We start from the raw sequence: 16,866 nt of genomic DNA, 5'->3' as shown, positions 1-16,866 counted from the left end.
TTCGCTGAGAATTGCCAACAATTTGTGCAGAAATGCCTCAGTTGTCCAAATTCACACCATCATCAGCTGTCCGGGTGACTGGTCTCAGACAGTCCCACAAGTGAAGAAGCCGGATGTGGGTGTGTTGGGCTAGCATGGGTACACATGGTCTGCTGTTGTGCGGCCGATTGGACATACTGCCATTTATTATTCTGCGCACAAGGTGCAGTTGTGTAATGTCATGCTGTTAAATCAACTTCTTGAAATTAGGTTCAGAAATTCTCATTATAAGCAATTGTAAACAAACCTGCTGACAATTTGGGAGAAATTAGCTTTTTGGTGCCCATATAACATTTCTGGGATATTTTATTTCTGCTCATGAAACATGGGACCAACACTTTACATGTTGTGTTTATACTGTCTGTGAATGTAATTACCAATGTTTATATTGCACTACTTAGCATTTCAAACTAGTGTGTGGAGTTTTGTATGTCTTGCATCCTTTTTATGCACACAATCAATACATTTTACTGGTGGTGAGATATTTACATTTCTGAAATAAACCTTATTTATTATTTTTCCATCTACAATGTTCTGACTGTTTCACCACCCTGAATCACAAAATAAAGAGCATCTGAAAAGTAGGACATTAATATAGATATAAATCACAAGTTATTAATGATAAGACATGAAGCAGACAACTTGTGAATGTACATTTTTTTTTATTGGACTTATATAGAAATACTTAAAAAAAACATGAAGTAGCACCATTACTTAAGTTTTACTTTATCATGTAGAACTTTCAGAAAAATAAAACTCTCGATACATTTTCAAATCTTGTCTCTGCAAATATAACATTAGTATTTGACCGCGAGGTTAAAGGCCCTTTATCATAAAATAAAATATACTTTGTTCTTAAACTTTGCTCAATAAAGTACATTTACGCTCAAGTAACAGCACCTACATATACATAAACAAGTGGTAAACAAATGTATTAAAATAGAAATACTAAAACTATAGTGGTGCAACAGAAGTCTGTAAGTCCCACTGGAATCTAGTTCATACAAATTTTTTAGAAAGCACAAACGTTTTTTTTCCTTTTTTGTTTGACTTACTAAGTTTTATACATTTCAACGTTTTGTAATAATATAGAATAAAATATGCTTTATATTACTGAATAGAAAATATGCTGGGTGAAGCGATTTTAAAGACATTTTTTTGCTGAACCTATAAAAACTCCATCCCAACAGAATACTGTAAAATGTAAATGCACATCCCTGTGGTCCTTATATTTTCTCCCACAGTCTGTGATATTAAAATAATACAGTGATCATTGCCATAAGGCCATACTAAAAAATAAACAATATTTGAACCCAGCTACAAAAAAGTTCACTGAACTTAAATTAAAAATATCTGTAAACATCTTTGCAATACGAAATATAATCTTTCAAGTCAAAAAAGAATAAAATACTTCAATCTGTATTAATGTAATTAATTTTTAAAACCATTTCATCAATGTGTGGGACCCCCCCCCCTCCCCAATTGTATACATGTATAGCTAAGTAGGATATGTCATCGAACTTCCTCACGTGGTCGACTGACCTTAAGCTCCAGTATCTTCACCTTACAAGAACTTAAAAGTCAATAGTCCTGTCCCTCCACACCATGTCTCCCTGTTATCAATACATTCTATCAGTGAAACTGGAAGGCTTTACTCTACTAACAGTCTGACCAAAAGACTCACCTGTACCTCAGTCCAAGACCTTTCTGTCCTCGTCGTAACTTCATAAATATTGTGTACAATTCATTACTACGTCTATTGATTACTATGCTGTAATATTTTAAACATGCATTTTTAGATGTTGAAAATATTTTCCTCCCTCACGCTACAGTACGTTATTAACAATTATGACGGAGCCCGGATAAGGGTCATCTGTTCCTTTTTTGGATACTGTAGTTTTCCTATATACACACACATGTATATACACACAAACATATATGCCCATACATGACAGTATAGAATGCTTTAAAGCAGAACAATAGTCTCAGTCTTTAGTTGTGTTCATGTGGTTGTTGGTGTTGCTGCTTTTGTAGTCAAGACCCCATCATTTTGGTGACACTGTAAGTCAAGAAGGACTCTGCTATCTTGGTAATAATATCATAAAGTCAGGACTTGGCCATGTTGGTAATAACATAATGGTGAGTCATAGAGACACATAGAGTGTCTTATGAAAATATACGAATGGCCTGAGTGACCCCAGCATGGCACACAGGGCATTTGGGCTCACTCCTCTCACAGATGCGGTTGGCACATTCCATACAGAAGAGGTTGTGGCCACAGGGCACCAGAGCTGCGATCACTTCACTCTCAAAGCACACGGAGCAGTCGCGACTGCCCTTGCGACTGGTGGAGGAGGACGAGGAGGATGACGAAGAGGAGGCCGAGGAGTCGCAGGGCACCCCGGGGAGGTGGGGCCCGGGCAAGGAAACCATGCAGTTGGAGCCAGGGTACCCAGGGAAACCCAGTGGGCCTCCACCTGGGTCGCTGCGGACCCTCCGGGCCAGGGGGTGCTCGGTGGGACCGGCGGTGTGGTGGTTGAGAAGGGGCGGGGACAGGCGTGGCTGGGGGGTGCCAACCCCATTCATCCTCCTCTGGGCAGCTGCCATCCCATTGGCGTTGGTGGAAGCATTAACCAAAGGGTAGATGGCGGAGGATGTGGAGGTAGGGGAGCTGGACGAAGAGGAGGAGGGAGTCAAACCCCGCTCATACTGGGACCAGGCGAGGCCGGGCGGGGCCGGCGTGGGGTCAAACCCTGGTGAGGAGTTTCCGAAGGTCATGTCAGTGCAGTCAGGCGAGATGACGTCGCCGCCGTAGACAAAGCCATTCCCATTGGTGTTGATGTTCAGGTTGTTGTTGTTATTGTTGCCGTTGTTGTTGCTGGCTGTGTAGCTAAGCGCCGGGGAGGGAGGGCTGTAGTCCGCCATGCGCGAGCTGCTGTTGGTGCCAAAGTAGGAGTCAGTGGACGCGCTGCCCAATGAGGACGATGAGTCGTTGCGGTAGTTGGAGAAAGGTTTCCGTCCGGACGTCGGTGTGACACTCTGTGGGTTACTGGGCTTGGACCACAGAGTGGGATGGCCGTGGATGTCGAACCCCACGTCTGTGCCATTGGCGTGGAAGTCGTTCTCATCCTGGAGTTCGATGAGGCCGCCTGTCCGCATGGCAATGTGGGCTTCGATCTCCTCCCGGGCGCGGTCCACATTCTCGGGCATGCCAGTCACCTCGAACACGGGCTCCTTGTCCCGACTGGGAGTCACAATATAGGTGTGGGTTGTCTGTTGGATGCGTTTGATAGTAGCCCCCTTAGGACCCACGACCAGCCCCACCACCCGGTAAGGAACCCGGACTTGGATAGTAGTCTGGCCCGGTAAGTTGGGTGGTCCAGGGGCTGGGGTACCACCTCCCGTTGTCCCATTGATGCTTGTGTTCTTGTTCCGTGAGGCTCGGATCATGGAGAAGTGTTCAGCTGCAGAGATGATCTCTCTCCTGGCCATGGCAACATCCTCCCTCCTCCCCGTTACCACAAATACCGGCTCCTCGCCGCGCACGGGCGTCTTAATGTAGGTATTGGTCTTCGCTCGTAGTGCTTTGATTTTGCATCCTGTGTTTAGAAGAGAAACGGTAAGTACACCTCTAAATTTTCAGGGACCAAAAAACGGGAAGGAGTGATTTTACAATTTGTAACAGCTGTGTGTGTGTTTTTATTCTCAGTCAGTGAATTCAGAAATGCTAGAAAAACAATTCACCCCGTCTTGCCCCAGATAAATTCAAACCACATGCACCACGACTATCATGCCGATACATACACCCCTCGAGGTCAAAAATAGCACATGAAAAAGGGGAGAAAATGTGTGCAGAATCCATGATTTACACATAGCAGCAACATACGATTGGAAAAATATAGAGGAAACACCCCCTAACAGCGAATATCCATTTTATATAACGGGTGTTATAGCCGACGAACATACCGGCTGATAAGTCTACTTTATCATTTCAATTTCCGGGCACAACGCATAGTTATTGTTCAACGACCTCCGGGCGCACATATAATATATATAAAAAATGGGAACAGTTGAAGACAGCTGCCCAAGAGGAATGCAATCACGGTGACGGGGACTGAGACAGAATCTGGGACAAGAGTGATATAACATGACAAAGGGACCAGTGCCCTTGTGGATATTATAGCGCATGTATGTGCGCTAGGATAGCAGCTAAAGTATTTCTCTGCTTGCCTTTGTTTTGCTGTGGACAGCTGGCATATTGCAGTGGAAGGGAGGGGGACCCTAGAATCTGCATGCATGTGTACTGTTTGCTAACCGTAAACTAACGCCCAGGCTATACTAAACAGTCTCTCAACATTGTAGCCACAGACTATGGCCAGTTGCGGGTTTTAGCCGTACGACTGTACTTTAACAAAGAAACAATTACAATGAAAACGAAATAGTCATTAGCCTAGTCTACTCACCTTGTCTGCCGACGATTTCAGCTACATGCTCAGAACTAGGCACAGGGACACATTCGGTCATGTTGACACTCTTTTTCCGGCTAGACTCGTTGTCATACAGCCCGTTCTCGTCGTTGTCCAAGCCGAGCAAGGACAGCTGGTCCAGCGCTAACTGTAGGGCTCTCTGGTCGTCCAGGGCATTCTCCTGGTTGCTCCCATTTCTCTCCATATCCGCGAACAGCGAACTAGGCATCGTTGAGTTTTTGCAGTCCGTGGGATCCGGGAGCGCAGACAAAGAGGGGGAAACGCGGAAGGAGGGTAGGAAAAAGAGTGTTGAGGGGAAAAGGGGCAACAGACAGGATTTCAAGTCACTGGTGCAAATCAGTGAGCTTGTTTCCTTCTCTTTCTCTTCTTGCAATGATAAAATCAGTGCAAGCAATCCGCCATACCCGAAAGGGACCTAATAGGCTATTTCGACTCCCAAAATGTGTCTTAGGAGGGCACAGAAATACGTATTCCTGAGTTGTAGGTTGGCTTTGCTGGAACGCCGGCGGTGGTAATATTCCTTCAAAGGGCCCCTCCCGACTGGGATCACTCACACACTCAGCTCTTTTCTGTTTCTGTCTGACTTGCTGCAGAGCCAGACAACACTACTGGGGGATATGTGCGAATGACGTCACCCACCAGGGCAGGGTCGGTGCAGCGCAGCATGGTGCGGCGCTGCTTGGGACATTTGCATAACCGGAGCCGATTGGATCGCTGCTTGGTAAATTTGCATAGCCGGAGCCGATTGGATAGGGGCCGAATGGGAGGTCACAAAGGCACTTCCCAGTCCTGAAATACACTCCCTCCTTTGTCTCTCTAAGTCAAAAACGCTATCTCCTTTGATGAAACGATAACACATATGCATATTATATGTACATCAGTTTATTCAGACTTTCTTATGATAACTTGGAGCTTTGTTGTTGGTGCTTACACTGTAGGCAAAAAATATGTATAATAATCTTTTCCTGAATGGGCATGTTTTTTGGTAGTACATGTAGGTAAAAAAAAAATAGGTCGTTTCCATATCACCATGTGGCTTTTCTTTGTGTTTCAAATAATGCACCAGTTAGCATGTCAATCTAAATCTATTCAGTCTATTCAAATGTATGAACTAGGCCAACACAAATAACGGGTATATATCAAAATGACAATTATTGACAGTACAAACTAAAATAAACACATCATGCAATATGTATTTATGTATTTAGTTTATATTGTAATTATTTTATATTACAAGGTCAAAACACAAACATATCAGCATTCTTTGAAGTGCTTTTCAAATCAATAAATGAAAACCTGTAGCATGTGTTGCAGGGCATGCCTCGACATGAGCTTCTTGTTTGGTATTTTTCTGAGAATAGATCCATTCTCCTCCCTCTGCAAATGTCGGTCAGCTCTTGGCATTCTAGCATATGTCATGATGACACATTTATAAAATACTCACTAACAATTAGCAGTAGGCCAATTCGAATATTAGAAACATTCCCGCACAGAAGTGACACCCTCATGTATCAGTCTTGTAGTGACATCAGCCTCCACTCTTTCCTTGGAACTTCAAACAAACAGATCTAGCAGCTAATTGTTGTGTTCAAACACCGCTCATTTCCGTGGATGTTTACACCAGTGAACAGCGCGGCGACAGCTGGTAAGAGTTAACACTATGTGTGCTAAACTATTAGAAAGACCTAGTAAATAAATATATGTGGTTAAGGCTGTATGTTGTTTAAGTCGTTTTTATTTAATAATTTATAGGCTGTATTAAGCTAACCAATTACGCCTAGCTGTTCTTATTGTTTTAATAATATACATCGAAGTAGGGTGATAATGTATTCTAAACATTATTTTTACAGCCTGGTGGCTTAACTATGGAATATTATTTAGCTTCTGATTAATTGAGACACTACAGTTTATTTTGGTCAGCATGAAGAAACACATTTTTGCTTAGGGCCTATATCATACCAAAATACAGTCCTTTAGACAATAGTCCATTAGCAGTTTGCATAGGCCTATTTCTGTTTATTGCGGGGTATTATGTAAACGTTAGCCGCATGGTGGGAAGGGGGAGAGGGTGAGAGGTCTTCCAGCATCCAGTGACCAACGTGCCCTTTGTGGCCCGGCAAGGACCCGGGCGGGGGGGTGAGCCGTTTCTTACAACACAAAGGAAATTTCAAACCGATTCAGAGCTATTGGGACGAGAAGCACTCGCCTTTGTCACCTCACTCCTTGTGCACAATGACTATGCTAATGTCAACCGCTCAGAACCTGAGAAAGCGGGATGAGACCCTCGTGTTAATATTGGAACACCCTCTATTTTTTTTTATCTGGCCCACTTGAAGATATAGAAAGGACACGTATGTATTTTAGGAAATTTAAAACACAAAATAATAGAAGTTCCCACCTCGCAGAACAACGCTACTCTCCTGTCACAAGTCCCATATTACTCTGAATAATTTCGGTTTCTTCAATTTGTTTAATCAAATTGTTTATCTGCTGCATTCAAGGTACGAAATTGCTGGATAGTATTGCTCTTTGGCTTTGATCTGAACATTTTAATGCTAGAGAAAAAGTATTCTGCCTTAGCCACAATTCAACCATAGTGTGAAAGAAGAGCATGCTGTATTGGTCATAAGGGAAATATGTTTCCTTATTAAAGGAGTTTCATTATTATCTCCATAAAAACAGTGATTAAAGCTTTGCACTCTTCAAAATATTGTGGTTAGGTTGGTTCATTGCCTTTCCTGTGTTCTTCACACTGCTTACTCAACCACAAAGATATCTTCTTTTACCACAACACCATGTGATGTGTCCCCAGGATCAAACTTCTAATGGCTGTCTGTTTGTCAGGTAAACAAAATAGATGTGACCCATTAATGTATGGTCCCTATGCCTTGTGGTGAAAGTCCCCCTTTAGGTACAGATCTGTAATTTCTAAACCCTTCCTCAATCATCTTAACCATTGGTGGAGGGAAATGACAAATTCACCCTGGATAAATGTCTATAGGGGCAACTTCACCTAGGTCTTCATGAATAGTGTTATCAACTAGTGTATAAACAATGGACCATTTCCTATTTTAATACATTTCCTATTTTAATACATTTCCTATTTGAACACAATATTGACCCTGAATGGGGTCCTAGTCATAAGCACTGCATCAGGGTTTTCCAAACTAGGGGTTGGTAGCCCATATGGGGTCACCTGTTTCTATATTCTTAACACATGGCTCAAAATGTTGAATGGTTTGTGCTACAATCTATTACGATCCCATTCCTGACAAATAAAACAAATGTTTCCTTCAGAATCGCTTTAAACACAGTGGACTGGACCATGCGGTAAATCAGTCTGGGAATAAAGGACATTGTCAGTGATGTTGTTATTTTCTACAAAGATCACACACAAATATTGTCTGTTGATATTAGTACCTTTCGGATGCATGTAAAAAAATCAACTTCATTCTAATTGAAAAACTACCCCAGGGCCTCCCCAGTGGTGCAGTGATATATGCCACTGCATCACTGTGTAGTTGCATCAGTGCCAAATGGGTTGATATCCTGGGTGCAGCAGACCAGCCAGGAAGTCCCATAAAGAGCAGGGAATACCAATCGGGCTAACCCAGGGTGGGGTGAGGCAAGCCCATAGAAATTTTCTTTATTCATAATGCTTTTGCTTTCTATTTGATGTAATTCTAAAAATATATAGATTTTGCCCCAGTTTTGTTTTGTCCTAACAGACTCCATAGAGTAAGGATAGGAAAAGCACCCTTTAAGACACACCCCCAAGCTGTTAAGGCTTACTTCCACACTTCAACCTGGAAGCTAGTCGTGACCAACACGTCTGAAAGCTTAACATATATTGATACTCCAAGGAGCGTGCCCTCCCAGACACTGCTGACTTCCTCCACAGACTTCCTGGTTGAGCGAGCAGTGTGAAAAGAAGCAAAATGGCTTGGCAGGCATGTTTCAGAGGACACAGGTCCTGATGTCCAAACTGTTTGAGCCCATTGGGAGTTGCTGCAATGGGACGCTTGTAATATCACACAATGGGGGCAAAAAAGGGACTGTCAACCCCTGGTATAATGTCACATATGTGCTGTGTGATTGGAGACTCCATGTCACTCAGCTGCTAAGCAATGGTTAACTGCTAGCCGTTAGCTGATGTGTTTTTTAATTAGAGGAAGATGAGATTAGCCCAAGCTGACCGGGATCAGAGCTGTCCTTAACACAGAGGTTATACTGGACTTTATGCTACTGTACAGTACTATCTGTCTGTCCGTCTGTTTGGGTGTCTGCTTTAAGGAAACAGGTCAGGGGTTAGGGAAGTAAGAGAGAAATGGGCGGTGAGATAGTGTAAAAGAAATAGGCAGACATAGGAGATTCAAAGATATAGAGAGAGGGAGAGAAATACAAGAAAAGCAATATTGCAGCAGACAAAGGATAAAAAGGAAGACCGTCCTGAGTCTATGGGAGAGGTGACATATACCTTTTCTGGGATTGTTTTGATGTTGTTTCAGAAAATATAATGTATTATATGGTCACCGCTTATACAGAGAAATGTTTACTTCAGTGTTGCTGGTATGCAGGAAAACTCCTTTGTCGCTGTCCATCCACTGTTCAAATGCCTTTTTGCACACTTTTCATACATACTAATAAGACTAAATACAATTCAGGGAAGCGTCAAATTGCCGGCGTTTAGGCAGAGTATGAATGGGGATAATAGAGAAACACACAGGGAGAGAGTGACCTAGCTGGACAGGGCTTGATCAGACCTCCTGGTCACCTGACCTTGTGACATAGTGACATGGTTGGCTGCAGTTACATCTTAAAGGGCCGCACACAGCTTAGGTCACAGGAATAATTACATCACAGGATGCTGATATACAACTGTGACACAACAATAATACACTGCTTATTTGTGTGTGTGTGTGTGTGTGTGTGGTGTTTGTGTGTTGCAGCCATTTGTCACATCAGTCTTTTCCCCAGACATACAGCATACTAGCCTTAAGGTTACACAGTCATGCAAAACAAATAAGTACACTGCCAATAGTGCTGAAGTGAAGACTAAATATCCATATGTCCAAATATGTCCAAAAAAAGCCTTTCCAGGGGATGTACTTACTTTTTCACAAATAAATAAAAAACAGGAAGGAGCAATCCTACTTCTATCGCTATAAGTTAAATTTACATAACATTGGTAGGTGATACAACACTGAAATTAGATCACAAGTTCTTTTTAAACCATTGGTTTGTATCGAGGAAAACATGACAGCTTAAATAAATTGAAAACAATATTAATTATTAAGGTCATTGGTAGTAGAGTACAGTTGTTGTTGTTGTCTAGTGAACTCTATCGCACTCTATTCCCTACATACTGCCATACTTTTGACCAGGTGCTATTCAGCCAAAATGGTGCCAATTGGGACCCAAAAGATAGACAGAGGCACTCCTGTCTGGGAAGTGATGAGATAAATTACATAGACATTTTTGACAGCTGCCCCATCAATATGTATTAAATCGTTTTTTCTGTATCTAAAAAAATGCCTATTTAACAGGATTTGGTGTGTATACTATTCACTTATTATACCATTTTGTATAATGTATTCTTTCTAGTAAGAAACTATTTAATTTAGTTAATGTATAGTTTCTAATAAAACGGAAGAAAACAATCACAGTTTAGGAAAAGATGGTTGTGCCTGTCGGCTGTGTCTGTTTTTCTGTGCCTGTTGGCTGTGCCTGTTGGCTGTGCTTGTTTTTCTGTGCCTGTCCGGCTGTGCCTGTTTTTCTGTGCGTGTCTGGCTGTGCCTGTCGGCTGTGCTTGTTTTTCTGTGCCTGTTGGCTGTGCCTGTTTTTCTGTGCCTGTCGGCTGTGCCTCTTTCTCTGGGTGTGTCCGGCTGTGCCTGTCAGCTGTGCCTGTTGGCTGGGTCTCTTTCTCTGTGCCTACGGGCTGTGTCTGTTTTTCTGTGCCTGTCGACTGTGCCTCTTTTTCTGTGACTGTCGGCTGTGCCTGTTAGCTGTGCCTGTCGGCTGTACCTGTTTTCTGTGCCTGTCGGCTGTGACTCTTTTTCTGTGCCTGTCCGGCTGTGTCTGTTGGCTGTGCCTGTCGGCTGGGCCTCTTTTTCTGTGCCTGTCGGCTGTGCCTGTTTTTCTGTGTGTGTCTGGCTGTGCCTGTTGGCTGTGCCTGTTTTTCTGTTCCTCTTTCTCTGTGCGTGTCTGGCTGTGCCTGTTTTTCTGTGCCTGTCGGCTGTGCCTCTTTCTCTGGGTGTGTCTGGCTGTGCCTGTCAGCTGTGCCTGTTTTTCTGTGCCTGTCGGCTGGGTCTTTTTCTCTGTGCCTGTTGGCTGTGTCTGTTTTTCTGTGCCTGTCGACTGTGCCTCTTTTTCTGTGCCTGTTGGCGGTGCCTCTTTTTCTGTGCCTGTCCGGCTGTGTCTGTTGGCTGTGCCTGTCGGCTGGGCCTCTTTTTCTGTGCCTGTCGGCTGTGCCTGTTTTTCTGTGTGTGTCCGGCTGTGCCTGTTGGCTGTGCCTGTCAGCTGTGCCTGTTTTTCTGTGCCTGTCGGCTGTGTCTCTTTCTCTGTGCCTGTTGGCTGTGTCTGTTTTTCTGTGTCTGTCGACTGTGCCTCTTTTCTGTGCCTGTCCGGCTGTGCCTGTTTTTCTGTGCCTGTCCGGCTGTGTCTGTTGGCTGTGACTGTCGGCTGTGCCTCTTTTTCGGTGAATGTCGGCTGTGCCTGTTTTTCTGTGCCTGTCACCTGTGCCTGTTTTTCTGTGCCTGTCCGGCTGTGCCTGTTGACTGTGCCTGTCGGCTGTGCCTGTTGGCTGTGCCTGTTTTTCTGTGCCTGTTGGCTGTGCCTGTTTTTCTGTGCCTTACGGCTGTGCCTCTTTCTCTGTGCCTTGCGGCTGTGCCTCTTTCTCTGTGCCTGTCGGCTGTGCCTGTTTTTCTATTCCTGTCGGCTGTGTCGGTTTTTCTGGGCCTGTTGGCTGTGCCTGTCGGCTGTGCCTGTTTTTCTGTGCGTGTCCGGCTGTGCCTGTTGGCTGTGCCTGTTTTTCTGTGCCTGTCGGCTGTGCCTCTTTCTCTGGGTGTGTCCGGCTGTGCCTGTCAGCTGTGCCTGTTGGCTGGGTCTCTTTCTCTGTGCCTACGGGCTGTGTCTGTTTTTCTGTGCCTGTCGACTGTGCCTCTTTTTCTGTGACTGTCGGCTGTGCCTGTTAGCTGTGCCTGTCGGCTGTACCTGTTTTCTGTGCCTGTCGGCTGTGACTCTTTTTCTGTGCCTGTCCGGCTGTGTCTGTTGGCTGTGCCTGTCGGCTGGGCCTCTTTTTCTGTGCCTGTCGGCTGTGCCTGTTTTTCTGTGTGTGTCTGGCTGTGCCTGTTGGCTGTGCCTGTTTTTCTGTTCCTCTTTCTCTGTGTGTGTCTGGCTGTGCCTGTTTTTCTGTGCCTGTCGGCTGTGCCTCTTTCTCTGGGTGTGTCTGGCTGTGCCTGTCAGCTATGCCTGTTTTTCTGTGCCTGTCGGCTGGGTCTTTTTCTCTGTGCCTGTTGGCTGTGTCTGTTTTTCTGTGCCTGTCGACTGTGCCTCTTTTTCTGTGCCTGTTGGCGGTGCCTCTTTTTCTGTGCCTGTCCGGCTGTGTCTGTTGGCTGTGCCTGTCGGCTGGGCCTCTTTTTCTGTGCCTGTCGGCTGTGCCTGTTTTTCTGTGTGTGTCCGGCTGTGCCTGTTGGCTGTGCCTGTCAGCTGTGCCTGTTTTTCTGTGCCTGTCGGCTGTGTCTCTTTCTCTGTGCCTGTTGGCTGTGTCTGTTTTTCTGTGTCTGTCGACTGTGCCTCTTTTCTGTGCCTGTCCGGCTGTGCCTGTTTTTCTGTGCCTGTCCGGCTGTGTCTGTTGGCTGTGCCTCTTTTTCAGTGAATGTTGGCTGTGCCTGTTTTTCTGTGCCTGTCACCTGTGCCTGTTTTTCTGTGCCTGTCCGGCTGTGCCTGTTGACTGTGCCTGTCGGCTGTGCCTGTTGGCTGTGCCTGTTTTTCTGTGCCTGTTTTTCTGTGCCTTACGGCTGTGCCTCTTTCTCTGTGCCTTGCGGCTGTGCCTCTTTCTCTGTGCCTGTCGGCTGTGCCTGTTTTTCTATTCCTGTCGGCTGTGTCGGTTTTTCTGGGCCTGTTGGCTGTGCCTGTCGGCTGTGCCTGTTTTTCTGTGCGTGTCCGGCTGTGCCTGTTTTTCTGTGCCTGTCAGCTGTGCCTGTTTTTCTGTGCCTGTTAGCTGTGCTGTTCAGCTGTGCCTGTTGGCTGTGCCTGTCGGCTGTGCCTGTTTTTCTGTGCCTGTTGGCTGTGCCTGTTTTTCTGTGCCTGTCGGCTGTGCCTCTTTCTCTGTGCCTTTTGGCGGTGCCTGTTTTTCTGTGCCTGTTGGCTGTGTCTGTTTTTCTGGACCTGTTGGCTGTGCCTGTCAGCTGTGCCTGTTTTTCTGTGCGTGTCTGGCTGTGCCTGTTGGCTGTGCCTGTTTTTCTGTGCCTGTTGGCTGTGCCTGTTTTTCTGTGCCTGTTAGCTGTGCTTTTCAGCTGTGCTTGTTTTTCTGTGCCTGTTGGCTGTGCCTGTTTTTCTGTGCCTGTCCGGCTGTGTCTGTTTTCTGTGAGAATGTCATTGATGTTGAAGTGGAGGGTTGGAGGGGTGCAAGGCTGTGCTGTTAGCAGGTAGATGCAGTGCTGGTTTATTTCTCTCCTCCCTTCTCCTCTCATCCCCCTTCATCCTTCCTACCACTCCCTGCCTCCTTCACTTTGTCTTTTTCTCCCTCCTTTCCTCTCTCCCCATCCCTGCCCAATCCTACTCTCGCTCGCTGCATCTTCTCTTGCCTGCTCCATAGCCCTCTCTCTCTCTCTCTCTCTCTCTCTCTCTCTCTCTTTCCCTCTGCCCCGTCCCTCCCTCCCTGGCTGGGCGCACTGACACACTGAACTGAAGTGGCACTGATTCCGTGGCCTGTGAATGGCCGACAGCCAGACGGCCCTGAAAGCCATTCAGCGCAGCGTCAGACCAGCGTCCCAAATCCCACCCTATTCCCCTGCCTTTGGCACTACTTTGACCAGTGCCTGTGTTAAATGGAGTGCACTATGTAGAGAATAGAGTTCCATTTGGGATTCAGAGTCAGGACAGCTGGGGCGGCTATCCCACAATGCACCACAAAACCAACCCTGCTTTTCCCTCTCATCTCCCCCCTCCCTGTCTCTGCATCTCCATGTCTTCTTTCTGTCTCTTCTTTCTCTCCATCTCTCCGTCCCACCTCACACTGTCAATCTCCCGTTCACAAGTACACTGCCTCTGACTGTGTCTGTCCCTCTCTTTCACTCACTCACACTCTTAATGTATACCTCTCTCAGCTTTCCTCTTCTCTCTTTCTCCTCTTCCCCATAGCACTCCCTTCCTCCCACTTCCTTCTCTCTCCATCAGCTTTGCCCTTCCTCTCCACACCTCCCCTGCCCTCCGCTGGCAGATAGAATTCCCCCTCTTAAAACCATCACTCTTACTCTCTGGGACTATATAGCGCTGGACTCCCGGTCAAGTCCGACCGGGGGAAAAAAAAACGACTCTCTGATGAATGAATACACAAGGAGTGCCTAAACACACTAGAGGACTAAGGCTTTGGTGGAAGGAAAGAAGGGGGAAAGAGAAAGAAGACAAATAAACGTTCCTTTTTCCTGGCTCAGCAGAATTTACTGGGTGCAGTCAGGCATCAGTGCTGTGAAGAACACACTCTCGCAGGGAGTTAACTAGCGTTACCTAGGGAGTTGTGTGTTTATGTGCACAGTACATGCACGTTGGTGTACCTGCTAACCAGCGTTATACCCTTTAATGGGATTTGTATTTTCTTACTGTCAATCTGTGTGTTATTTGCCATTTCAGTTTAAAATAACTCCAGTTCTTTTGGCAGGCCTTTGTGATCACCAATCGGAATGTTCCATTTGGGAGCCCCCCCACCCCACAACCACTCCCTCACTCTTCCTTGATTCAACCCTCATTCCCAGAGACACTCCTTATTTCTCCCTCTTAATCAGGATTAGGTCATTCCCTCAGTCTAAGCCCTCAGGGAAAGGAACAGGCATGGATGAATGTCCTGACAGACAGATAGGGCAGTTACCAAATGGCACCTGATTCCCTATATAGTGTGCTACTTTTGACCAGACCCTTTGAAAAGTCCAAAAAACAGTGTAGCTCTTAGGGAACACGGTGCCATTTGTGCCCTGGATATGGTGTCTGGCTGACTGGCCAGTGTGTTTGTTCATGGGGATGGTGTTGTGTTCGTTACACAGCGCAGACAGGAAGAGCTCGGGCAGACACTGAGTGATGTTCATTATTCCACTGGATGTATTTGTGGGCCGAATGACCAAAGGGATGCATTAGCTTGTGCTGGTCGTGTAGCTGCCACCACTGTATGGCTGCATATCCAGTGTTGTTACGTCCCAAATGGCTTCCTGTTCCATCTAGGGCATCATGCCCCATTCTCTAAAATTCGGCCTTCTTAGGGAGTTTTTCCTAGCCACTGAAATCCAACACTACTGTTGTTTGCTCCTTGGGGTTTAAGGCCGGGTGTCTCTGTAAAGCACTTTGTGACAACTGCTGTTGTAAAAAGGGCTTTATAAATACATTTGATTGAAAATTTGATTGATTCCCCATGCACTTGTTTTGAGTAGTGTGCCATTTGGAATGCAGGCAAGTAGATGGAGTTGCTCCAAGACGCTGATGGTCAGTTTAGTATATTCCCCCTGTAGTGGTTAATATTGGATGGTTAGTTCAGAAAGCTGATCCAAGATCTGTGCCTAAGCAGTTATTTACAGCCATGTTCTTGAAAAAAAAATGTTTTTCAAGCTGACCATAGCGAGTTTCTAGTATGAATCCTGCCTTTGTTCCAGTCATGCCGTAAGACTGCTCCAGGTTGCCGCTTTGAACTGAGTGTGTGTGTGTGTGTGTGCGTGTCTCCAGCCCTACTCACGGCAGCAGGAAGGGGGAAGTGATTTAACCCTTGTCGTCAGGGGACAAATGGTGCTCATCACGTTTGCAAACAGACACACACCTAATTTAGCTGTATAGAAATGGGGGACATTAAAATTGATTCCCCACAATAATACGATTTGTACTAATCCTAACCCCAACAACTAATCCTAAACACTAAATCTAACACTTAAGACAGAAAGAAATGGGCACATTTATACAGTAAAACAGCTTGGTGTCTATTAACAGATGGGAGTGTTTTAAATGTTTGTGAAATTGTATAGTGCATTGAGGACATGTGGTCTTAGTACAGATAAACGATTGTTTTGTCCAAATGTGAACGTGTATGACAGCCAAACAGGGCCCTGTACACACCATTATCTAATTCGCCTTTACAGTATCCATCCCTTATGTTTCCTACACCAGTTGTACAACCAGTGTACACAGGCCCTACGCGTCAGATGGAAGGTCAACAGCATATACATTTCGGTTAACGCTGAGCCTCCCAGCTAACGACTCCCAAACCATGTTTGTTGTTTTAAGGAGGGCTTCCTCATTTTGAGTCACACGGCGTGGCAAAGGAGGTGGTCTGGAACTCTGCCAGTCTGGGGTCACTCGTGCCCTGGGCTCTTCTGTGTAGAGTTAAAAAAATAATAATTAATATGTTGTCATTTCATTCACATGGAATTGGGTCAGGCCCTAAAATGAACAGAGCGTCCTACTTCAGAAGTGGCGCAACTCGTTTGGCCAACTGATGCAAATGCTCCTTTCAGAACGAAAGAAGGAATCAACCAACAGAATTCATGATGGCTTGGACCGGAAGAGGTTGTGTATGAAGTTGTTTATAAAGCAACAGGGGGACAAAAGAGGGATAGAGAGACTGCTGGGAACATTAAGATCTCTGAAGAGAAACCTTTTCCTGATCGATGACTGACTGAACAAGTCTAGATTCTACATTTCCATCAAAGGCCTGGTACCATTTCACCTCTTTCTAAGTCCTTGGTTCCACTGACTCCATGTTCCATTGATCGGGCGGTTGGCTGACATCCAGGAGATGCAGCTCCTGGGCTTCTGCTCCCCCCAGCGAGAGGCTACCTCATTGGGGATATATGGCGCTCAATGCTGAGTCTGTTCTCAACATGTGGGTCACTCCCCCTCCGCTAACTCTATACATTTGATAACACATTAGACTCAGCAAGGGTCGAGTAAAATGGTTGTGTAAAAGCTATAAACTATACGTCCCTGTTAGCTACTCTTTGTCAACTACTATCTACCTGTTTCTGTTTGTCCTTCTCAACTTGTCTGTAGTTGTTTCTGTTTGTGTGTATGCATGCGTGTGTTGAATGGTCTTGTGATGCCATTTCACCAAGACAGCACTAGGGGGAGCAAACCTGTGTGTGTT

The 16,866-nt window shown here is 45.5% G+C and overlaps 1 protein-coding gene across 1 annotated transcript; it reads right to left on the bottom strand.

Moving 5' to 3' along the window:
• Nucleotides 1-713: 713 nt before the first annotated feature.
• Nucleotides 714-5,213, bottom strand: mex3b (mex-3 RNA binding family member B). The gene is made up of 2 exons (XM_010877076.4): nt 4,503-5,213; nt 714-3,638 (listed from the first exon to the last, which is right to left on the bottom strand). The coding sequence occupies exons 1-2, from the start codon at nt 4,732-4,734 to the stop codon at nt 2,206-2,208; spliced, it is 1,665 nt and encodes a 554-aa protein (XP_010875378.1). The 5' UTR covers nt 4,735-5,213; the 3' UTR covers nt 714-2,205.
• Between the last annotated feature and the right edge of the window lie 11,653 nt (nt 5,214-16,866).

The sequence above is a fragment of the Esox lucius genome, chromosome 2 (genome assembly GCF_011004845.1).
Source record: "Esox lucius isolate fEsoLuc1 chromosome 2, fEsoLuc1.pri, whole genome shotgun sequence".
Taxonomy (NCBI): domain Eukaryota; kingdom Metazoa; phylum Chordata; class Actinopteri; order Esociformes; family Esocidae; genus Esox; species Esox lucius.
Note: the sequence above shows the minus strand (reverse complement) of the source record. Positions and strands in the feature narration are given on the sequence as shown.

Coding starts and splice junctions, on each gene's coding strand:
- mex3b (XM_010877076.4), bottom strand. CDS start 4,734: ATGCCTAGTTCGCTGTTCGCGGATATGGAGAGAAATGGGAGCAACCAG. Junction 3,639..4,502: donor TGAAATCGTCGGCAGACAAG/GTGAGTAGACTA, acceptor TTCTAAACACAG/GATGCAAAATCAAAGCACTA.